Source organism: Heloderma suspectum, chromosome 4, assembly GCF_057233095.1.
Source record: "Heloderma suspectum isolate Gila_16-S chromosome 4, 16-S_ref, whole genome shotgun sequence".
NCBI lineage: Eukaryota > Metazoa > Chordata > Lepidosauria > Squamata > Helodermatidae > Heloderma > Heloderma suspectum.
This window is the reverse complement of record NC_139461.1, coordinates 306,467,248-306,492,967: the sequence shown is the minus strand read 5'-3', so window position 1 is coordinate 306,492,967 and position 25,720 is coordinate 306,467,248. Positions and strand designations below refer to the sequence as shown.

Below are 25,720 nucleotides of genomic sequence, written 5' to 3'. Positions count from 1 at the left end.
TCCTAATGTTTAGATGAAATCTGATGGGTTTCTTCCATTCTTAAGGTGCAATCCCATGCACATTTAGAAAGAAAAAAGTCCTACAATTCCCAGCCAGCCTGGCTGGCTGGGGAATGCTGGAAATTGTAGGATTTTTTTCTGTCTAAACATGTATAGGATTGTGCCTTTGAAGGATTCTTTCCATCCTCTTGCTGCTCTTTATGCCAGGATTTCCTTATTTCCCTCCCTCCCAGAAGACCTACAAGGTACCACCTCTCTCTCTCTTCCCTCAAGACCCAGCTGAAAAGTTCACCTCTTCCATGAAAATGTTGTCTTAATCCCTTCAACCTCACCCTGTGCATGTTTATTCAGTGGTAAATCCCACTGATTTTGATCAGATTTACTCACAACTAAGTGTTCATAGAAATGCAACCATTCCCAGCTGAAATGAAGCTGGGAATGGTTGCAGCCCCATTCGGTGGGGCTGTGAATCCATTCCAACTTTCAGTCAGAACCAGCCAGAGCTCTAAAGGAGCTATCCAATGTGCTGAACCCTATCCCCAAAATAGGTTCAGACCCCAGTTTCAGTCCCTGGCATCTCCAGTTCTAAGGAACAGGTAGCAGATGATTTGAAAGACCTCTCTGTCCTGAGAATTGCTACCAGCCAATGTGAACAGTCCTGGGCTGGATGGAGAAATAGTCTCTCCCAATATAAGGCAGCTCCCTGTGTGCCTATGGGATAGGGAAGAATCAGTCACCAGCAGAGATGCAGGTAAAGAAAGAAGATGCTGATTCTGCAGCAAGTCGCTGTAAGAAAGGGCTCAAGGGACATGAAAGAAGAGAGCAAAGTGGCCTGGAAAATAGAGAGGGAGAAGGAATGGCCAGGCAGAAGGCCTGAAGCTGGAAGTGGGGGACTGGAGCAGTATACCCAATGCCCCCTGTGGGTGTGCTCTACATTTCAGGGAGCATGGGAGTAACTTGGCTATATGTGACCTGGGGCATAAGAACATAAGGAGAGCCATGCTGGATCAGACCAAGGGTCCATCTAGTCCAGGGGTTCACACAGTGGCCAACCAGCTGCCCACAGGAAACCCACAAGTGGGACATGAGTGCAGCAGCACCCTCCTGCCCATGTTCTCCAGCAACTGGTTTATGTAGGCCTACTGTCCCTGATACTGGATGTAACATATTGGCATCAGGACTAATAGCTATTGATTGCTTTATCCTCCATGAAGCATACTCACCTATATCCATGTGTGTGTGTAACCCACTTGTGCAATCCACCTGCCCTTTTTGTTTGGTGAATGGTTGCACACAAGTGGCATGTGCATGCATGCGAAGATGTGCATGCAGACACACCACATCACACAAGATGTCTCTACATGAGTCCAAGAGTCATTCCTGTAGATAGAGTCTACATGCTGGGGACATGTGCAGTGGTGGCTTCGATGTCAGTGGGGTGGTGAATCTGCTGCGGCTTTAACTCAGAACCAGACAGAACTCTAAAGGAGCTCTCCAAGGTGCGGAGTAGGGATGCTGGAGAAATTCAAGATGGACTAAAATGAGTTCAGATTTCTAAGAATCCAGCCTGCAGGATCTGCTGCGGACTGGCCTCCTTGAGCCAAGCAGAGTCTGTGGACTTTCTGATCTCTTTTTTTTTTTTTTTTTTTACTTTCCTGCAGTTTACACAAATGTATTTGTGGGAAAATACATAGGTCTCTGCTGAGACTGGAAAATATATGTGGGGAACAGCTGAATGGAATGGGGGGCAATACGCCAAATGTTACGTGCTAACATAAATTACGTAAATGGTTGCGAACCCTCTTACAGAATTATTTGCATATTTTTCTGCATAACAGAAAAAAAAAAATCCAAATCCACCTATGAACGGACGCCAGAACCAATGACATTGCACAATCCACGAAACACACGTGGGACAGATTTCACAAAATCTGGATGCCCCTAATGCAGAGCTCCTTGGATAGCTTCTTTAGAGTTCTGACTGAAATCCGATACAGATTCACCACCAACCTCCGCTGGACATGTGTGAACCAACATTAATAAGGCACTCAACAGAGGAGCTTGGAGGGAACCAGTAATAAAAGGGAGATATAAAATCAAAGGCCTGCCTAGAAGACATACTTTCTGACCCAGAAACCCTACGGTTTGACTCGAGATACATGCAAGCTGACTATAGTGAAATAGGACCCTGGGAGTTGCAGCCTGATTGCAGGGGGGTAACTCTAGTAGAGAAGTGCAAAGGAAAATGTGCTATGTTCAGGGTGGGTATGTGTTTGCATGTATGCGTGTTATTTAAAAAATGGCAGGTACGGGGCACATGAGTGCAAAATTCTTGGCTAGGCTCCATGAGGAAAGCCAACTGCAGTAAGCTGGTGAGCAAGAAAGACAGAAAGCAGGAGAAACTTTAAAAAAAAAAAAACATATTAAAATGCACATCCCATACTGAAGGTTTGGGTTAAGAAGGTTCCTTTAAAAGTTGAAGACCATTCAGAAGCATGCTCTATGGGGAGGGGGGAGACAACCTCAAATAACTCATGACAGATGATGTGGCTGCCTTCTGTGCCATCACAAAAATGTTGCGACTGTAAATCCAAAGCTCTCATCCTCCCCACCCTGCAACTGTCTGCCTTTCTTCTCTTTTCTTCTTCCTTTTGCGGGGGGGGGGGGCAATCAGGGGAAGAAGTGCTTTCTTATTGGCCATTTCCTTTCTATGTTTCTAAATTACCAATGGAGAAAGGTGATGTTGAAAAGAAAGAGAAAGCCATTAGCCATGGCTGTTGACATCCATCAAGAGGAGTTAGCAGCCTGCATGCAGCCCCATTATATTTTCTGCAACCTTCTCTGTTTTCTGGTTCTTTTTTCTTTCCATTTTAAAAATTCATTTATCTGCATGAAATCCGAATTGTCAAGGCATGCTTGAAAACCAGCAGAATGTTTGCAAATATCCCTGGGAAAAAACTGACAAAATAAAGGGGTGGGGGAGAAAAGAAAAGCACGCTAGATGTCATTTTAGCAAACACATGCACACAGAGAGAGCCATCTAGCAATCAAAAATATTAATTCTATTGTGAGGCATGCATCGGAAGGCATTAACTCTGGCGAACACCAGGAATGGCATATTTGAAAGGCTCATAAATGTAATGAAGTCCTTTTGACACCTGCTCCTCTCCACACTTTAAATGTGAGCCACCGGTCCAGAGGGACACGAGGCTTTAAAAATAGAAATTATAGTAATTGTCTTCTTGGGTTATTGGGAAGGTTGCAATAAACGTGGGGCTCATAAGGCGGTGGTGCAGCATGACTGTGGTTGACAGGATGCATAAATTACTCCTGGTTTTTTTTATTATGTCTTTCCCCTCCCCCCTCTCCAACAGCCCCACTAGCAAATCACACAGTATAAATCATTGTGTGTTAGTGCTACATTACCACGAGGGAGAGTAATATGCATGGAAATTCCATTTGAGACATTCAGTTCATGGATGACACTTCAGGGCGCTTTGTCATCCTTCAGCATTTGAAACAAAACAACTTAAGAGAACAACTCCTGGCAGCAATCAACCTTCCCTTGTGAAGCTTAGGAGAAAAGTGTACCAGCCTGAGACAAGAAAAAGATGAATGTGGGCATGAGGAAGGCCTTTTGTAGATGCTGGGTGCACTGTTGTCAGTTTTCTACAAGTTTAAAAGTCATGGCTTCCCCTAAAGAATCCTGGGAATTTCAGTCTGGCGAGGGTGCTGAGAAGCTCTGTTAAAGGCCCCTGCCTTTCTTGGAGACCTACAGTTCCCAGCGGTCCCCAAAAAGTAGGAATGAAATAGGTTAACTCTGTACTGTGGATATGCCAGCAATCCCTTCTTTAAGAACAGCCTCCTTTTTTCCTCTTTCATTGAAGAACAACCGATCACGTGGCTGGCAACTGGCACTTACTCATGACTCTATGCCAATAGGAAGGCAGTACGCTTTGTTTTTATTAGACGTTCTGCCAGTGAAGGGACAGAGAGGGGAAGCAGCGCGTGCCGTTACACGCAGCTCATGTTCCAGCTGCTGCCTTCAGCTATACAATTCCACACACACACAAACACACACACCCTCCTCTCCTTTCATTTCATTCCACAGCATCGTTTTCTGTGCCATCTCATCACACAAGGGATTCTGTCAGCCTTCGATCGTTGGGCCATCCTCTGTGTGGAACACTGCATCTGGGGTGCTGCGCTCACCCCAAGAAATCAGTCTTTCTTGACAATACAACCAAACCGTTGTAGGGTTTCGTTCTTTCCTTTCTTTTTCACCAGATGTGGTGTATCATGCACAATAATTGTAGTGATGGAATGTTTTATAGCATTCAGTGTTAATGAGACCAATAGGTGAACCTAACCTCCCCCTGGCCTGCCCCATTGACCCCATGCCCTTTCCACCCCACCGGAGTGCGGTGTTTCCTAAGGTCCAAGTGAGACATAATCTCAGCAGCCATTTGTTCTTCATATTCAAGTATGAACCAGGGAGCTGGTTTCTGCCTCAAAGGGGATGCTCAAGTGAGGGGAGCAGAACCATATTTACCTTCACCCACTTCAGGACCTTGGAGACTGTTGCCCTAACTTTTTGTTTCACAAGCCCAGCTCTAGGACTGCATATGAGCTGGGAGAAAAATTATTGGAGCCATGGAGTGCAAAGAGGTAATTCAGGGGACAGAAGAGTGTTCACACACACACCTTTTCATGTAAAATGCAGACCGCTATCACCACCCTTAGCCCCCCAGTGCATATGCAGTATTCAGAATGTATAGGCACTACATGTCAAAAAGCATTGCAAGCCCTGGATTTACGCTCAGACTGCCTTGCTTGTTTACATGGCACATGTATGTGCAGCGTACAAGGTTTTAATAGGAAACGAACAAAACACCCATCATTGTGTTGAAGGAGTGTGTGTGAAGGGAGGGCTCATTTGTTTTATTTATTGGAAGTATTTTTATCCTGCTTCTCAGCCAAAAAGTCTCCCAGAGCGGCTTAGATGCACCCAGTAGGCCCTGCCTGCAGGCTGATAATCTCAAAAGACATGACACACAAGGAAAAAGGGATGAAAGGGGAAGAAGAAGAAATGTAGTCTTTCAGCAGTGCTGGTGAAGTGGCCCCACTTTCCCTCTCATCTCCCACTGTACAGCCTCTATACACCTCAGGGATCCCTGCATGTGTGGTAGAATGGTACATTTTTAAGACTCTACAGGGATATATCGCACCCTCTGCAGGATCCCACCCAAATTGCGTTGAGGGCTGGGTTTGCCTATACACATGTGTCCCCAAGAGCAGAGCCTTCTTTTTCCCCATGGGAATGCATGTCAGCCATTCACTTTTCTGGAGAAAGTAAAACGTGTGTATTTTGGGAACACTGGGGATAGTATCCATGCATGCCCAGCCCCACCAGCCCAGGTCCATGTGGGGCTGCAATATCATGCTTCCAGGGGCAGGTTGCACCCCTTCCAGACACCACCATTTTCACGTGTGTCGGGTCTTGCCCCATGAAGTACTATATTGTGGGTGTGCACGGTAGGGGCCACACATGGGCCTGGGCATGCTCAGACCGGGGCCGGTGGGGATGGGCACGCATGCACCACCCCTACTGGATACTACCCTGGATATAGTTCCAGGTCATGGCCATTTCCATTTTAATTTTCGTAAATAATAAGCTGTCCAGGGAGGCTGTTGATTCATTTTTGACTTTTCTAAGTAAAATATTGGCATTAGTAATGAATATTTTGAAATATTCCAAACTTTGCCAACTTTCAGACGTTGAGCTTTACATTTAAAATCTAAATTTGCTTTTTGACTGCAAAATTTTATCTCACAATTCAAAACGTGAGTGCTTTTTTTAATTTGTTGGCATTTCTTGTTTCTTTATTTTGCAAGTATGACATGTGAAATCTCATAAGCTGTCAACTGTCATTTATGAAACAGCATTAGATGTCTGCCAGCAAATGCTGTCAGATAACAAATACTAAAATCAAACATCGAAGTCCAGCATGAAGTGTTGTAATTAAATCCTAGGTATCAAAGGCATATATCAAATATTTGGTGAATATTCTGCAAACATCTGCATATTTGGAGAGTACATTCATTTCAGCTTTAGTGGATATCCATTTGTCAGGGTTTCTTTACTATAAGAAGTTCTACCTCAGGGGAATAAATTATCCTCTTGGTTCTATGCTGGACCTGATTTTCAGCTGGGGGCTCTATGTCACATTATAGTGAATGCACCAATAATTTCTAACTGGGATTTTGTGTTCTGTGTAAAATTCTCACAGCCTTCTGTCCAAGACAAGGTTCTTCCAGTCCCTTCTGTACTGCACATTGCAGTGTGATTATGCTTAATTAATAAATGTACTCCCAGCACTTGGAAGTTACAAATATTATTTATTCATGATGTGTTCCTTACTGAACATTATGTTTGACGTCCCAGAATTAGAGAGGATATTCATCTGTTTGAGTAAAATTTCACTTTGTGCAGACTTCGTTGACACCTTGCTAGAGGATTATAGACAATGGGAACCATGATATCACTCTGCTGGCCCATACTTCCAGAGTTGAACAAAAAACACAAAGGAAAGTTTACTTCAAAGAAACCAGAGACTATCTGACAAGGGGAGTACAGTGACTCATTCTCACAAGCATTTTTTTTCGTCACACATTGATTTGATCTGATTTGATTTATAGCCTGCCTTTCTACCAAAAAATGGCACTCAAGGTGGCTTACAAAACCAATTTAAAATAGATTAAAACAATAAAACATACTAAACTACAATAAAAACCTAACAATTACAGAATAAAAAACAGCACCCAACCCACAGACCCATTTATAGGCCAAAGGCCTTCTTGAATAAAGTGGTCTTTGCTTCCTGGCAGGACAGCAGAGAGGGAGCGAAGCCTCCTTTGGGAGGGAGTTCCACAGCCTGGGAGCGGCCGCCAAAAAGGCCATGTTCCAGCCTCATAAACTCTATTCAATGTGTCCATATTTCGTATGGTGAAATTGTGTGATTGCTTCATCTGGACTCCATAGCCAGAAGATTAATTTTGTTTTGTTTGTTTTTAAATTTCTGATCTGCTTTTCTATCAAAAGATACCCAAGAAAATAGAAGCAAAGGTGATAAAGGGGCCTGAAGGAAACTCCTATGCAGAAAGGATAAAGAAGTGGCTTTTAGGCTGGATCCTAGGGTGTGCTAGGGTTCCTTGAAACCTTATTGGGGAACTACAGCTCAGTGGTAGAGCACATGGTTTTACATTCAAAAGGTCCCAGCAAGGATGAGCGAACTCACCTGTGCCCACCCCACACACCGCTTGGCAGACTCCTGCTGGCTGCCCAACCCTGTTCAATGCATGGGGCAAGCCACTGGATAGTCCATGGGCACCCGGCAAGAGCTTGTATCTCCTCTTCTTCCCACGAGCTACCGTTCTGCATAAAAATTGTGGGTATGCTACTTAGGTAAATCTCGATTTGTGTAAAATGGCGGCTGTAAATACAGCCATTTATACAAAATTACAGGTGTAAATGGTCTAATGAGATCATTTACACCTGTAATTTTGTGTAAATTGCGCTATATACAGCCACCATTTTGCGCAAATCGCTATTTATGTAAGTAGCATACCCACGATTTTTACGCAGAATGGCAGCCCCATGGGAAGAGGAGCCGGGAAACCATGAGTTTTGTCATGTTTCCCCTGGGCCTCCTCTTTCCTTATGCACTCACACACACAAATAGAGAGGCTTCAGTCTCAGTCCTTTAATTCAGTATCAACAGGTTCATTACAGATGCAAATCCTCAAAGACTCTCCAGCTACAAAGGAATGCCTCCAGGGGATTCAAATGGGAACACCAATGTTGCCTACAGTTTGAAGTGAGGCTTGCTGGCTAGACTAACTTAGGGAGGGAAGTCCCGCCCTTCCAGTGATGCTTCCCTACGTCGTCTCTCACGCATCACTAACTGGGTTGACCGTCTGAGCTCCGCCCCTGACGTTTCCCTCTTAGCTCTGTGCCATAGTCCAGCATCTCTTAGGTCACAGCTGCCACTCTCCTCCTCCTCCTCCTCCTTGTCCTCCACCTGGCTTCTCACAGAGGGGAGCAAGGGGGGGCTTCAGGCCCAGACATCTGGTAGTTAGTAACCTGAGAAGCACACCTACCCATATCTGAACTGGCTTGGGAAAATGCATCCCCCAGTTCTGGCTGTTCCTCTTCTGAATCTGAGCTGCTAACTATCTCCCTGCACTCAGAAGCAATCCTGACAAGTTTATGTTCTTAATCTCTTTGAAGTAATTAAGGTCACCTATTCTTACAACACTTACCCCTTTTGGATGCTTCCCTAATTTCATTCTCCCATCTCTTGGTCAGGAGGAAGATAGCATGTCCCCAGTACTAAATTAGTTTTAGGGCCTACTATTGTCACCCACAATGATCCTGCCCCTTTTGAAGTTTCTAGTTGGTTTGACAGTAGACTTTCTTTGATGTATAGAGTGGCACCACTTCCAGTACTCCCTTCCCTGTCCTTCCTATAGGGTTTGTGTCCCAAGATGACCATATCCCACTGGTTCTGTTCATTCCTACAAGTTTCTATTATACCCATTACATCTGCATTCTCCTTTAAAACCAAGCACCCCAACTCCCCTATCTTGGCTCACAGGCTTCTAGCATTAGCATAGAAAGGAACATGGTGTCCCTCTCCAAATGCCTCTGGTGTGTGCATTTTCCCTTGCGACCTTTGGGTCGCTTCGACTGGCTATCATGTTTTACTGTGTACTTGTGGCCTATTTCCACCCCATCCCCATCTAAGCAATCAAAAATGTGCTCGCCTTTATCACCTAGGGATGATGCAACTTGCACCAGATGCTCTCCAGCTCCTGTCAACTTCCCCCCAAGAATCAGTTTAAAAGCTGCTCTGTGGTGATGGGAAAGATCTCTGCCTGTGACCTTGTTGTGCCAGACAGAGCAGATAACTGGACCAAAGATCTAACCTAGCTGGACTCACTGCCAGACAGAGCAGTTAACTGGACCAAAGATCTAACCTAGTAGAAGGCAGTTTCTTATGTCTCTGTTAGCAATTCTTCAAGATCACTAAAGGTAGACATACTTCCCTGAAAGACAGACTGCCCAGCACTATCCGTTTTCCCCTTCAGTGACCTGATCTGTGAACTGTGTGTGCATTCTAAAATTTGCTGCAGAACATTCAGCAAGATACAAAGGTTCTATAGCAGCCGCTCAGGGGTTCCTTGAACAACAGGTTGACGTAGAAAGTTTAAAAATTACTGTCCTACAGAATGCAAATTCCTTTTGTCCAATTTGTCACACTGCGTTTGAGACTGCCAAGACTTCCTGGGGAGGCTGTTCACACATGTGGCTTGCCACGTAGACTTGCCTCCATACAGTAGCATGTCAAATGGCAACCGAGCCACTGCGTACCCCTATGCAATTGTGCCAACACAGTGGTCTTCTTGTTTATTAGCCACACACTGAGATTATTTCTCAGAGGGCTCATGGCTTAGATCATTGCTGCCTCCTTTGTGCAATCTGGCTCACAGTTTCCAGGGGCACATTAGCTTTGATTGCAAATTGTTTTCATTAAATAAAATGTTAATTCTGTTGTTGTTCAATTCCAGATGAGTTTAGAGAATGACGATAAGCGAGCACGTACACGATCAAAGGCAATCAGAGGTGAGAACTTTGTTATTTCCCCATGTGGAATTATGTGCGCAGGCAGTTAAACCTAGCAATGTGGCTCTGTGTGGTTCATCTAGATGGACTTGTCTCCGAGTCCCAAAATCTTGAGTGTGTGTGTGTGTGTTTAAATGCTGCATGTACACACCATCCACAATTTTTCCCAGGAGTTCTCTTCACAGAATGACTCACATGGACACTTGAGCCAGCAACAAAACATTTCCAATCCACATTCTGATTCTTCCCTCCTCCCCTTTTCCTTCTTTAAAAAGCAGCAGCCTCACATGTTTTACTTCATAGAAATCTTGATAGCTTCAGATCACTTTTATCGCATATGCTTGGCCTGAGGCTTTGAAGTCATACATCTGAGAGAGCCAGACAGAAGCTGTGCATGTTACAGAAGCAAACAAGGCTGTCTTGCAGTGCGGATTTGAAGACAAATGACTTGTTAATTCAAAGCTTGATTACTATTTATTTTTTTACTTTGAAAGCAAAATGCCATCATGCTTTTCACCTGGCAGAAGGAAGAAAGACTGACATATAAAATTGGGTGCCAGATCATTGCCTTGAACATAAAAAATACAACTCTCAACATCCAAAATCCAAATGATGATGTTTAAATTTGATTTCTCAGTTCTGAGCGAACTGTTCCTGGTGCTTGTGGATGTGTATGGATGGAAGGGTATACGTGTATGCTCAATTATTGGTTACATGGTTTATAACCCAGCCAGAAACAACACTTTTAGCTGTCCAGATCTAAATGTGCAAATTTCAGAAATTGGACATGAACATTTAAAGTTTTCAAAAACTAGAGTTCAGATTTCTTTGAAATTACATTTTTTATTTACAGTTAGACACTCCTAAAGCTTTCAATAAGTTGAATGCTAATTTGTCTGCTTTGGGGCAGGGCAGGGGCAAGTTTGGATTCTATTCTGCTGAATTATTGATTTTTGGCTAAAGTTTGGGAAATGGTTAAGAAGATAATGAAACTGACAAATGATCAGCATGATCTATCCCATCCACCAGGCATACTCCAGCTGTGCACAGAATTGTGTGCAAAGGAGGGGAAGCCCCATAGGCCTTAATAGAGCTTTTTAACCCCCCTCCCACTGTCCCACCAGTGCTTGGCTGGATGCCCAAATAATGCCCATGCACTGTGATGCACCCAGCCATTCATTACAAAGAGAAGCCTGTACATCACAGTGCCCAGGCACACAGATCACTCATGCTCAGAGCACAAGTAGCCTGCCTTTGCAGGCAGCCCTAGGAGTCAGTGGGACCACTAAATCTTACCATGGGAATGCCAACATCACTGGCACTATGTGAACACCCAGCTGAGAGCCAGCAGGGACGGGCAGTTAAAGGGGCTCATTAAGCCTTATGGGGAGTAACACACACAGAATTCTGTGCTCATGGTGGGAGGGGATGGATTATGCTGCCAGTTAAATTGCAGCAGGATGGAGAATATTTTGGGGATAAATAGTCTCCTTTTATACAGTTCTTGGATTTCAGGCATGCCAGTGAAGTAAGGCACATCCCCTGCCCCCCCAAAAAAATAATAATGCAGAATTAGTATATTTTCTTCCTTCTTAGTGTGTTCGATGGAGCTTGCTCCCAGATTAGTATACATAGGATTGCAGCCTTGGAAACAATGTATGGTACTCTGAAACTGTATATATCAGGTCATAGTCTGAGGGCACATGATACAACCATCTTGCTAAAGCTAAGCAGGTCTGGGTCTGGTCAGTGTCTGGATGGGAAACTTCCTGGGAAATCCTTGTATACCACCTTGAGTTTCATGATGGGCGGAAGATGGGATATAAATGTACTAAAAAATAAATCAGGGATGAGCAGAAAGTATTTTGTGGTCCATTGGTAGACCTCTGGTCTACCAATAAAGCTGTTATTCTGGATCACTTAATACATTTAACAGATTCATTTCGAATTCATTGCTAAAAAAAATCCAGAATGTCCATTCTTGCTTTATAAATGTAAAGTACATCAGTGGACCCATGGGATTCTGCTAGAAAAAGTAGAAGACCCCACCCATGTTTTATATAATGGAATCTTGTTTAGGTGCTCTCTTTTTTTCCCAATATGCAATTTGGGAGGAGGAGAACAAAAGCACACTGCTCCTGCAAAAAGAAAGAAAAGAAAAGAATTTCTGGGGCATGATCCAATTGAAGTTAAGCATATAGGGTTAGAAGTTAAGCACACTATCTAATGTGACACTACTGCTAATGTAAGTTACATTGTGCTAGTGTAAACAACCCCTAGCGCAACTCCAATGATGCTTACTGGCACAACAGGTTTCCCCGGAAAACCCATCATGACAGTAAGCCCTATTGGAGTTAGGTTAGAGGTAATTTACACTACTGCAACATAATTTGCATTAGCAGTAGTGTTACACTGGATACTGCCCATTGATCTCAATGAGAGAGCTAAGTATGTGCTGAAACCACTCCCATTGAGATCAATGGGACTTAAAAGTGCTTCACATTGGCTGGATTGTGCCTGGAGATTTTAGCTTGTTCAACGTGAGACAATCTACTCAATGTTCAGGAAGTGCTAAAAACCCAAGCCTTATGAAAGAACCCAGTTCAATCTGAACACCCTAGAAAAGCAGAGTTGCTCAGCATGCTTTAAAGGTATATATATGTAATACATTTGCTTGTCATATTCAATCTCTGTTTTCGAGTCCATTGCTTATCTTTTGATCTTGAAATATTCTGCCATCAAAATTCTTTGTAACTGCAAGGTAGCTAAGACTGGCAGCATTCGTTGAAGGCAAGGTTAGTTGCTGAGGGTGTAACTGCCCAATTCTGTGCAATACAAGGCTGCCACCGAAGTTGGCATTCCCATGCCAGCCTCTCCTCTGTAACATGGGATCACTTTACCTGCCTGCCATCACTAGCAGCCAATGATGTGGAGCATACCATGACATGAGACAGTGACTTGAAATGTTACAGGGGAGAAAAGACTGCTTGGAGAAGGGACATCGCTCAGTGATGGAGTATATGCTGAGGGTAGGTAACTTCTTTCAGCCCAAGAGCCAAATTCAATTTCAGAGAAGTTTTCAGGGGCTGAAAGAGGTGGGTGGGGCCAAAGGCAAAAAGGGCGGACCCCAAAATACGAAACAAATTGCCAGCATATTGTATTTTAAGGCTCTTACTGGCAGTAACCAAGCCTTATGAGAGGCATTTCAACCATTTAGAATGGGGGGAGAACCTGCACAAAAGCCAGGAACCCACCAAATGATTGGTGGGTGGGGGAAAGTGGGTGAGGCCAAAGGAAAGGGGAGTGACTACCTAGGGAACCCTGGAGGGTCAGACTGGAACTCCATGAGGGTGAGACTTGAGCCTTGGACCTGAGGTTTCCCACCCTGGCATATGCTCTGCATGCAGATCTCAGATTCAGTTTCTGGCATCTCCAGTTAAAATACAGTCAGGGCCAGAAATATTGGAACAAGGATAACTGTTTTGGCAGTTGGCCTCTGTACACCACCACATTGAAGTTGAAAGGAAACACACCCAGATGGGAGCGAAGTCAGGACTTGCAGCTGTAATTCAAGGGGTTGGACAAAAGTGGGGCACTAACCATTCAGGAAGGACAGCCAGTGGCATACACACACACCCATCATTGGTGGCTCATAAGTAATGGAATGAATGGCTGACAAGCAGCTGCATGGCCAGGTGCGGCCTGTTTCCTGGGTACCCCATGTCCAATCAAGCAGATAAAAGGCCTGGAGGTGGTTCTGAGTGTTACATTTGCATTTGGTGGCCGTTCACTGGAACTCCCAACATGAGGTCCAAAGAGGTGTCCATGCGAGTGAAGGTGGCCATCATTAGGCTGAGGAAACAAAATAAACCCATCAGAGAGATAGCAAAAACATTGGGACTGGCCAATACAGCAGTTTGGAACATCCTGAAAAAGAAGGAATTAATGGCAAGCTCAGCAACAGCAAAAGGCCTGGAAGACCACGGAAGACAACTAAAGTGGATGACCGCAGAATTCTGCTCATGGTGAAGAGGAACCCTTTCACAACATCTAGCCAGGTCAAGAATGCTCTTGCAGAGGTAGGCATGTCATTGTCAACATCTACAGTCAAGAGACAGCTTTATGAATGTAAATACAGAGGCTTCACAACAAGGTGCAAACCACTGGTAATGCTCAAGAACAGACAGGCCAGATTAGCCTTTGCCAGCAAACACCTAAAAAAGCCTGCCCAGTTCTGGAATAAGATTTTTTGGACTGATGAAACCAAGATTAACTTGTACCAGAATGATGGGAAGAGAAAAGTATGGAGAAGGAAAGGAACAGCTCATGATCCAACGCATATCACATCATCTGTCAAACATGGTGGAGGAGGCAGTGTTATGGCATGGGCATGTATGGCTGCCAATGGAACCGGGTCACTGGTGTTTATTGATGACCTGACTGCTGATCAAAGCAGCAGGATGAATTCTGAAGTGTATAGGGCTATACTTTCTGCTCAGATTCAGCCGTATGCTGCCAAACTGATAGGATGCCGCTTCATATTGCAGATGGATAATGACCCAAAACATACAGCAAGGGTTTCTCAAGGCAAAGAAGTGGGATGTTCTTCAAGTCAGCCACCTGATCTCAACCCAACAGAGCATGCTTTTCACTTACTGAAGACAAGACTGAAGGCAGAAAGACCCACAAACAAGCAGCAGCTGAAGGCAGCTGCAGTAAAGGCCTGGCAAAGCATCTCCAGGGAGGAAACTCAGCATTTGGTCATGTCCATGGGTGCCAGACTTCAGGCAGTCATTGACTGCAAAGGATTTTCATCCAGGTATTAAAGGCGATCCTTAAGTTTGAAATGGTGTTGGTTTGTTCCATTACTTATGAGCCACCAACAATGGGGGGGGGTGTATGCCACTGGCTGTACTTCCTGAATGGTTAGTACCCCACTTTTGTCAAACCTCTTGAATTACAGCTGAAAGTCCTGACTTCGCTCCCATCTCGGTGTGTTTCCTTTCAACGTCAATGTGGTAGTGTACAGAGACCAACTGCCAAAACAGTTATCCTTGTTCCAATATTTCTGGCCCTGGCTGTAGATCAGGTAGCTAGTGAACAGAAATCTCTCTGCCTGCAGCCTCAGAAAGCTGCAGCTAGTCATACAGAAATGGTTGGTAGCTGTGCTAGTCCATTTCGGGGGGGAAGTCCAAAAGCCATAATAAGGTAATATACTTTTCTTTGGACCAACCGAAATGTCACAAAGTCATAAGCAAGCTTTGGAGTTCTCCAGAACTGTTCTTCAGGCTAGCTGTTAGATCAATGGGTGGAGGGAAAAGGAAGTTAGAGCATGATGGTAAAACCTCAGAGTGCAGTTTGAAGCAGTATTAAGCTGTAGTGCCAGAGGAATTGTGCAGATTTCAGTAGATTAGAAGCATAGAATCATAGAAGAGTAGGGTTGGAAGGGGCCTATAAGACCATCGAGTCCAACCCCCTGCTCAATGCAGGAATCCAAGTCAGAGCATCCCTGACAGATGGCTGTCCAGCCTCATCTTGAACGCCTCCAGTGTGGGAGAGCCCACCACCTCCCTAGGTAGTTGGTTCCATTGTCGTATTGCTCTAACAGTCAGGATGTTTTTCTTGATGTTCAGCCAGAATCTGGCTTTCTAGGTGCTAAACAGATCTCAACATGTGGACAGTACAGGACTAGACGGACCACTGGTTTGAATCAGTATGAGGCAGCTTTATTTAACATGGGATGCTGTTTTCAATGGCAGCTCTGTGACAAATGATACATGCAGCTCCACCTTTAGAAATCACCAGGAGAGAGAGATCTTGTTTTACTCACTGTCTTGTTTTCTTTCTGTTTTGTTTTGTTTTTCTTTTTTTCCTTCTCCATCGTACATCTCAGTACCTACAGAACTCATCGGCCAGGAGGTGAGGTAAGGAAAAATATTTTCTCAACTCCTCAGGGCTGATTCACACATACATGTATTTCTCTTGATACCTTACCGCTTGATGACTCAGCTAAGAGCATGAACTGTTTCTGTTGAGAATTATTGTGTCCGAAGCAACGTGAGCTGAAACAGAAACTCTGCAGTCTCTGATCCAGGATGGCTCCTTCATATTTATTTTATTTATTAAAATTCTTAATCGCTCATCTGGCTGGTCACCCAGCCACTCTGGGCGATGTACAGCAATACAAATAGTTTTAAAACAATAAAATTCTACATTAAAACATATTTCTAAAAATACCCTAACCCACCCCAAATGCCTGCCTGAGCAACCATGTTTTTAATGCATGGCGGAAGCTCATTAAAGAGGGGGCATGGCAGCGTTCCACAGAGTGGGGGCCACCACAGAGAAGACCCTCTCCCTTGTTCTCACCAGCCTACCTGTCCTGGCTGATGGGACAGAGAGAAGGCCATCCAAGGCTGATCTTTTTAAGCGGCCTGTCTGGTGTTGCTGGAGGCACTCCTTCAGATAGGCTGGGCTGGAACCATATAGGGTTTTAAAGGTCAAAATCAACACCTTGAATTTGGCCTGGAAAACAACTGGTTTTCATAGATGCCAGTCATCATTGTTTGATGTCACTTGAACATGCATGTGTACATTTAATTCACATTCACATTTAATTTGGTCAGAGAAAGTAAGAAGCTGCCATTTTACTCCATCTTTAAAAAACTGGAGGTCAATCAGTCAGAGTATCAAGGGGGTCACGTTGGGGCCAAATTGACTGTGTACCCCCACTGCAAAAAAAAAAAATCAGCACCAAGAAATACGAATTGTGACTTTGAACAAAATGTTGCTGAAGATGTTGGTTTGCACCCATTGCCAATTTAAAGAACATATTCTAACCAAAAATGAACACTTTTAAGTCCCATTGATTTCAGCTGCACAGTTTTATGTACATGCTTAACTCTCCCATTGAAATCAGTAGGGCTTAAAAGTGCTTGACTGGAAAATGCCCTGCATTTGCATAATTATCAAAAGCAATAAGAAGACTAGGACGGCACAAGCCAGACTTTGAACCAAAGCTAGTAGAAATGTCCTGAACTAAATGACTAATTTTGTATTGAGCATCAATTATACACAATTAGCATACTAGGATACGTGGACCTGGTAGATAGTGGTCTTGTTCCTCCACCCATCACTACTGTATGGCAGAGCAAGAGCCAGGTACATGGCGAGGGGCCGTGGCTCAGTGGCAGAGCACCTGCTTTGCATGTAGAAGGTCCCAGGTTCAATCTCCAGCATCCCCAGGTAAGGCAGACAAAAGGCCTGCTTGAAAGCCTAGAGAGTGGCTGCCAGTCAGTGCCGGCAGTACCAGGCTCGATGGGTCTGACTTCATATAAGGCAGCTTCCTATAATCCTAAGATATCCAGCTAAGAAGTCAGAACTAGCACTAGAGATTATGAATTGGGCAGAACAGTAGAAAACATGTTTCATACGCAGACGCATTTTGTGGTTTTAATTGTTGTGAACTGCCCAGAGAGCTTCAGCTATTGGGCAATATAGAAACGAGATAGATAGGTAGATAGTCCCATCTTCACACCTTGGCATCTCCAGTGAAATGAATCAGGTAGCAAGTGATGGGGAAGACTTTTGCCTAAGACCTTGGAGAGCCACTGCCAGTCAGAGTAGGCAATATTGGGCTGGATGGAAATCTGGTAGAAGGCAGCTTCCTATGTTCTTGTGTCTTCCTCATGGGAAGGATCCAACAGTGCACTACTGCTAGTGCTATTGATGTTGCACTAGTGTAAACCAACGCTTGTGCAACATCAATAGCACTTGTTAGTGCAATGAGTTTCCTGGGAAACCCTGTGTGCTAATAAGTGCTACTGACATTGCGTAAACATCGGTTTCTGCTAGCTCAATATTCATACGTTTAGCACTAGCTCACCATTGGATCCTTCCCAATGTCCAGATGTTTGTGGTGTGACTAAAGGGCATCTTTGCCATTCTTCATACCAGTGCAGTACAGGAACAGTGCCATGCACATCCCTCCCCTACTGTCTCTTGGGTTTCCTAGCCCAGATCTCATCTTTTGTTTCCTGAATTAATCCAGAATAACACTCTATGGAGATTAGCATCCCCAATTCACCCATAGGTATAGCACTGAATGTATGTATGTAAAAACAAGAGCAGCAACAACAAAGCACTTCTTGTCAGCCTACTTGGAAATGCAACAAGATGGTAAACAATTCAGATGAAAGAGAAACCACCACAGGGATCCCCTATTCTCCTCAAGACCGCCCCCTTCTGGAACCATCCATGCAGAGAGATTTCATTTAGGATGCAGGAAAGTATAAGGTCATCCAGAACAGGCTGGGGCAGATGGCCACCAAGTCCTGATGCTCCTCAAGTGAAAGCTGTGGCCTCCCCTTGCCACAGGATTGGCCATCGTCTTTTCCTCAGTCTCTCAGCCTTTCATTACCTCAAGACTAAATTGTTCTGTGGGAGTTTGGTGCTCTCTAATATGCCCCCATGATGGGAGCACCATGAGAGAAATTGAGGAAACTCTTGAAGAACATAACACAGTTTGGAACTCAAGAGCATTGTAAATCATAGGCTCACAAAACCTCCAAGTGCTATTAGAAACGCATCCGAGTGCCAAGGTTCAAGTGAGAAGAGCTCTGTAGCATGGGGCAAATGACAGAGGCTGTCTTTCCTCTCCCTTTTCATTAGAAACCCACCCCCGCCACACACACACACACACACACACACACACACCCTGCATCAAAGAGTAATTGGACCTTACGTGACCCAGCATCCTGGGGTGTTTCTGCTTGGAGAGCCTGCTGTTTCTCTCAAGATACCAGTTTAGAGAGCGGCAGGCACACCACTTGTCTGCGTTTTATTGCTGAACACATGAGTGGAGGTGGTAATTGAAGCTGCTGACATATTTAAGGGGCAGCTCTGAGGGCTGCACACCGCCATCACCACAGCTGTGCTCTAATTGCCTGATTAACTGGACGATTAATCGACTAATTGAAGCCGAGGCTGTGTCTGCGTGACAAAAGGGAAAGGAGGTCACGGTAAAAGAAATTAGCACTGTTACAAGAAGCAGGGGAGCAACACCGAGTGATGGCTATGAATGTCACAAGGACAGGGAGGAGACCAGTTGTGCCATTTTTGAATGCTCCCCTATTTTGGAAAGAGTAGAGCCCTATTCAGGTGGTCTGAACTGGAACAAGGCAAACGCATGGGGAGAAGGAGCACTTCAGCCCTGCCCATCTCCCTCATTGTGTTCATCATACTCTACTCGTAGAGGGTCCCCTGTCCCCATGGAGCCTCTCCACATAATTGAGAATGCTAAAACGTCTGTGTTTTGGCTTGCAGGGAGCCTCCACAGGTGCAAGAGGCTCTCCTCTTCACGAAGTCACCTTCCACATGTACCAGGCGACAAACGCGATGAGAGAGAGGGCCAGGACTAGAGCGCTCGTTCTCCTCATGCATTTGTCCTATTCAGGTTCAGAACACCTGAATAAAGCTAACTTGTTTTGTGGAGGCAGAATCGCCTGTTCACTGGCAGTACAGGGGAAGCCTGCCATAGAGGATGGCAGGACCAGGAGGCACTTGGTGATTTTTTAAGAGATATCGAGCCAGGGCCAAGGAACCTGTGGAGCATCAGTGGTGGCTGATGTCCCCCAAAAGTGGTACTGCTCCAAACTCTACTCATCTTTTTCCCCAACACGCACACAAATAATTCCCCTTAGCTCAGGGTGGGTTTTTCAAGATCACCATCACCCGTATCATGTTTAAGAGATCCTGAAAACATCTTCCATTATGGCTTTGAATAAAGCAGGGGAAGAGAAGTTATTGACAGTGCAATCCTGTACATGCCTAGTCAGAAGTAGGCCCTACTGAGCTCAGTGGGGCTTACTCCCAGGTCAGTGAGTAAAAGATTGAAGCCTAAGGAAGTTAATTTTCTTTAAGGAAGGTGTTTATTATGAAAGCTTCTGAACAAAAATGACTTTTTATTCAGCTCAGGGCCAAACTTGACATGACTTTTATTACATAGTTTTCAAACACATTTTTTAAAGATTTAATGTTTTATTTTCTTTTTTAAATAATACTAGGCGAGGGGTGGATTTTCACCAGGATCAAAATGCCTGAGGATGGGAGGTTTGACCCTTTCTTCCCCAGCCATGATCCCCTCGCAACAATCAGCCTTAGAAAAACACTTCTCACTGGTCTCAATAGGAGCGAGGTTTTTCCTAACGCTAATTGGCATGTGGGGAAGCAATATCCTTCAGGATTGCAGCTGTGGAGGAAAGGGTTAAACCTCTGTCCCCTGCGTGCTGCGGTCCTGATGAAATGAGGCAACCCCACCTAACAAACATGGCCCTACCTCAGTCCTGTCCTTTGGCCGATCCCCACTGCACAACTATTGCCTTGTTTCCTATGGGTTTTCAAAGTAATAAATCCAAGTCTGAATTGGGGCTTCTCTCACTCTCTCTCTCATACACACAAAGAGGGAGAGGGAGAGAGAGAGAGAGAGAGACTGGGAGAACATGCTGAAAAAATAGATAGTTTATTATCTATTTATCTACTTATTATCTACTACCACAAGATGGCCACCAATTCAAATGGCTTTCAAAGGGGTATAGACAAATGCATGGAGGATAAAGTTATCTATGGCAACTAGTCAGGAGGGCTATATGCCACCTCTAGGATCAGAGACACTGTGCCTCTGAATGCCTGTTGCTGGGGAACAACAGCGGAAAGGGCTATTGCCCTCATGTCCTGCTTGTGGCCTTCCTAGATACATCTGGCTGGCCGCTGTGGGAAACAGAATGATGGAGTAGATGAGCCTTTGGTCTGATCCAGCAGAGCTGCTCTTACATTCTTATGGGAGGCTCATTCATTCATTCATTCCATTTCTATACCACCCGATAGCCGAAGCTCTCTGGGCAGTTCATGACAATTAAAATCTAACAGACATGCCTTCACAATTCACCTGTGCCACAGACAAAGGATCTTTTCATAGGAAACATCTGTGTTTATGGTAGCTGTGGAAAAAGGCTTTATATGGTGCCACCCAGTCCATGTGCACCCAATCTGTGCTGTGGTTGCTCATGCTGAATGTATGTGAGCAAACCATAGGGCGTGGCAGAGTGGTGTCCATAAGTTCATAAGAACATAAGAAGAGCCATATGGATCAGACCAAGGGTCCATCTAGTCCAGCATTCTGTTCACACAGTGGACAACCAGCTGTCGAGCGGAAACCACAAGCAGGACATGAGTGCAACAGCACCCTCCCGCCCATGTTACCCAGCAACTGGTATATATAGGCATACTGCCTCTGGTACTGGTGGTAGCATATAGCCATCAGAACTAGTCGCCATTGATGATAGCCTTCTCCTCCATGAATTTCTCTAACTCCCTTTTAAAGCCATCCAAATCGGTAGCCATCACTACATCTTGAGTTCAGTGTAGAACTAAACTTTCTGGCCTTCACAGTTTTGAAGAGTGGTTTGAAAAAGGACAGGCTGATGGTGGCAGCTTAAAATATGGTGTGATATCTTAGAGATTGCCTCAACTTTTGTGTCCCTGCCCAGTCTTTGCAATCCTAAGAAGGAGCACTTTTCATGATGCTGTGTGGTCCTGAGGTTTACCTTAGGAGCACTAATACCAGTGCATTTAATGATGTGGCACCCACCCTCTGGAATGCACTCCCAATTGATGCTAGACAGGTGTCCGCAATTCTGACCTTTAGACATCTCCTTAAGACCTATCTCTTTACACAGGCTTTCCTTGAGGTGTGCCCTAGCCAGTTACAGTTATAGTTTTATTGCTGATCAGTAGAATGATCATTTTATTATCATATTTTATTGTTGCAGTTGCTTTTACGTTCACCGCTGTGATAATTTTTGTTGGGAAGCAATATATAAATTGGCAAAGTAAAGAAATAAGTAAAACAATTGCGAATCCACCCAAATTAATCAGAAGTACTGTGAGACGTATAGCTGCATGCCTTTAGGATCCAGCACTGTCTGAAAGACATAGAATTGGACAGAAAGTCCATATTTAATTGTGTGTTCATGTACATCAATAATAAATAAATAAAAGCTCTATCAGTAGGAGGTGAGTGCGGGAGTTGTCTGGTTTTAAAAGGCTTGCTCTTACACATGCAAATCTTTAATTAAACATACTCATAAAACTATAATGAACCATTCATTTAATTAAATGGGGTGAGTCATTTCATTAATTTTTAGCAAACTGCGGAGCCGCTGTGTTGCCCTCCTCTGCTGGAATTCAGAGGGAAGAGATGAACTGTTTAAAGGAAGTTATCTTTTCTTGCATGGGGCATTTAGGTGGTTCCTCAGGTTTCAAATGTACACAGGGTTTGTTTAAATGCTCTCCATAGCTGGTGTACTTTGATTTTTTTTAAAAAAAGATTTCTTTTCTTCTTTAAGTCATGCCTATTTTTGTTTCTTGGTTTTGTCACCCTCCTAACTTAGCTGCCCCACTCCAGGATGTAATGGATCAGGACACATCCGGGGAAAGTATGCAAGGCACAGGAGGTGAGTTTTGATTACCATCATCAATGCCACTACCACCATTGTCATCTTCATCAAATTAAATCACTTTCATCCAGCAAAGGAGTGCATGGAAGCAGCTTTTGAATTTGTGACTGATGTGGATGAGGAGGGACTCTCCCCATGCATCTGTATTGGAATATGGTACAGTTTTGATTGTCCCAACCTGGTGCCTTCCAGATGTGTTAGACTGCAACTCCCATCATTCCCAGCCAGCATAGCCAATTATGGGAGCTGAAGTTCAACACATCTGGAGGGCACCAGTTGGGAAAGGCTAAGTTATCCTGTGGTTTTGCCCTTAGCAATGGTGAAGGGAAGTACCAGCAATGTCTGCAGAGGTTCTGCAGAAGCATTTTCAGTACAAAGACCTGTCTCCAGTCTCTGGGCTCTCAAAACAGCTTTCTGCAGGGTGACGGAGCTGGTGTTGGCTTCTTTTCAGCAGAGAAACTCTGGTATCAAGTTGCCAAGAACAACGACAGCTGCAGTGAAACTGCAAAATTAAAAAAGCTAAAATGGAATTGGCATGTCACCTTGATAAGTGATAAGCTTACCTGCCTCATTTGAAGCTGGTGGATAAAAAGCTAAAGAAACCTTTAAAAACTGAGGGTTGATTCACAGATGGGGGTGCAATTTAGGTATAAAACTGAAGTGTATACTAGGGATGGTAGAACCAGAGATTTGGGGGCTTGCCTAAATTCTCTGAAAGTCACTTTGAAGTTCGATTCAGTTCACTCCCGTTTTCATTTTCGCCCTGTTTTTCAACTCATTGAAAAACAGGGAAAGTGTGCATTTCGAACAGGAAAAGTGCTAATTTCTGTATGTATTTTTCAAAAGTGTACACTTTTCCCCCATTGAGTAAAGCATCAAAATGCATCTTTGAAAGAAAGGGGAAAAAAGCATTTCAAAGTGCACATTTAAAAAAAAAAAAAACTTTTTTTACGCCATCACAGATTCAGGAATTTGCTAACATTCCTCAAAAAAAAAAGTGCTCCTGCTCTCATTCGCTTTCAGGATTGCGAAGGGGAAGGAAATGGAGGCACAGGTAGTTGATTGATGGTTAGTTCTGAGAGTTTAAATGTTTTATAGCACACTACTATACATGTATAGTTCAGTGGGGCTTACTCCCAGATTAATGGGTATAGTAGTTGTTGTTGTTGTTCAGTCGTTCAGACGTTCAGTCGTGTCCGACTCTTCGTGACCCCATGGACCATAGCACGCCAGGCCTTCCTGTCCTGCGCTCTCTCCCGGAGCGTGCTCAGGTTCATATTCATTGCATCCGTGATGTTATCTAGCCATCTCATCCTCTGCCGTCCCCTTCTCCTTTTGCCTTCAGTCTTTCCCAGCATCAGGGTCTTTTCCAGGAAGTTTTCTCTTCGCATTAGGTGGCCAAAATATTGGAGCTTCAGCTTCATTATCTGTCCTTCCAATGAGCACTCAGGGTTGATTTCCTTTAGGATGGATTGATTTGACCTCCTTGCAGTCCAGGGGACTCGTAAGAGTCTTCTCCAGCACCGCAGTTCGAAAGCATCAATTCTTCGGCGCTCAGCCTTCCTTATAGTCCAGCTCTCACAGCCATACATTACTACTGGGAAAACCATAGCTTTGATTAAACGGACCTTTGTCGGCAAGGTGATGTCTCTGCTTCTTACTATGCTGTCTAGGTTGGCCATAGCTTTCCTCCCCAGGAGCAAGCGTCTTTTAATGTCATGGCTACAGTCACCGTCTGCGGTGATCTTGGAGCCCAAGAAAGTAAAATCTGTCACTGCTTCCATTTCTTCCCCTTCTATATGCCAGGAAGTGATGGGGCCAGATGCCATGATCTTCGTTTTTTTAATGTTGAGTTTCAAACCAGCTTTTGCACTCTCCTCTTTCACCCTCAACAAGAGGCTCTTGAGATCCTCTTCGCTTTCTGCCATTAGGGTGGTATCGTCTGCATATCGGAGGTTGTTGATAATTCTCCCAGCAATCTTAATTCCGACCTCTGATTCATCCAACCCGGCATTTCTCATGATGTACTCTGCATATAAGTTAAATAAGCAGGGTGACAATATGCAGCCTTGTCGTACTCCTTTCCCAATTTTGGACCAATCGGTTGTTCCATGTCTGGTTCTTACTGTTGCTTCTTGACCCTCGTACAGGTTTCTCAGGAGACAGGTAAGGTGGTCTGGTACTCCCATCACTTTCAGAATTTGCCACAGTTTGTTGTGATCCACACAATCAAAGGCTTTAGCGTAGTCAATGAAGCAGAAATAGACGTTTTTCTGGAATTCTCTTGCTTTCTCCATGATGCAGCGAATGTTGGCGATTTGATCTCTAGTTCCTCTGCCTCTTCGAAACCCAGCTTGTACTTCCGGTAGTTCTCGGTTCGCATACTGCTGAAGCCTAGCTTGTAGGATTTTGAGCATCACCTTGCTGGCATGTGAAATGAGCGCAATGGTGCGGTAGTTTGAACACTCTTTGGCGTTGCCCTTCTTTGGAATTGGAATGTAAACTGACCTTTTCCAGTCTTGTGGCCACTGTTGAGTGTTCCAGATTTGTTGACATATTGAATGCAGCACTTTAACAGCATCATCTTTTAGGATTTTAAATAGTTCGGCTGGAATACTGTAATCTCCGCTAGCTTTGTTGTTACTAATGCTTCCTAAGGTCCACTTGACTTCACTCTCGAGGATGTCCGGCTCAAGTTCAGTGACCGCACTATCATGGCTATCAGGGACATTCAGATCTTTCCTGTATAGTTCTTCTGTGTATTCTTGCCACCTCTTCTTAATCTCATCTGCTTCTGTTAGGTCCCTGCCTTCTTTGTCCTTTATCATGCCCGTCTTTGCACAAAACGTTCCCTTGAGAGCTCCAATTTTCTTGAAGAGATCTCTACTCTTTCCCATTCTGTTGTTTTCCTTGATTTCTTTGCATTGTTCATTGAAGAAGGCCTTCTTTTCTCTCCTTGCTATTCTCTGGAACTCTGCGTTCAGTTGGGTATATCTTCCCCTTTCTCCCTTGCTTTTCGCTTCCCTTCTTTCCTCAGCTACTTGTAAAGCCTCATCAGACAGCCACTTGGCTTTCTTGCATTTCTTTTTCTTTGGGATGGATTGAGTTGCTGCCTCCTGAACAATGTTACGGACCTCTGTCCATAGTTCCTCAGGCACTCTGTCTATCAGGTCTAATCCCTGAAATCTATTCCTCACCTCCACTGTATATTCAGTGTATATTCATACACAGGGATATGATTTAGGTCATACCTGAACGGTTTAGTGGTTTTCCCGACGTTCTTCAATTTAAGACAAAATTTTGCAAGAAGCAGCTCATGATCTGAGCCACAGTCAGCTCCAGGTCTTGTTTTTACTGACTGTATGGAGCTTCTCCATCTTTGGCTGCAAAGGACATAATCAATCTGATTTCGATATTGACCATCTGGTGACGTCCATGTGTAGAGTCGCCTCTTGTGCTGTTGGAAAAGAGTGTTTGCTATGATCAGCATGTTCTCTTGGCAAAACTCTATTAGCTTTTG

The 25,720-nt window shown here is 44.3% G+C and overlaps 1 protein-coding gene across 2 annotated transcripts in view; it reads left to right on the top strand.

The window, feature by feature from the left end:
• The first annotated feature begins 9,630 nt into the window (after positions 1-9,630).
• The window catches only part of MYT1 (myelin transcription factor 1), a 100,929-nt gene continuing 84,839 nt past the window's right edge, over positions 9,631-25,720 (top strand). The window contains exons 1-3 of one of the 2 annotated variants that reach the window (XM_084848420.1): positions 9,631-9,685; positions 17,981-18,006; positions 22,130-22,197. In XM_084848420.1, coding sequence (XP_084704546.1) covers positions 9,631-9,685; positions 17,981-18,006; positions 22,130-22,197 — 149 coding nt within the window. Of the gene's footprint in view, positions 9,686-15,578; positions 15,610-17,980; positions 18,007-22,129; positions 22,198-25,720 lie in introns of both variants that reach the window. The other variant, XM_084848421.1, reaches the window with a different exon arrangement.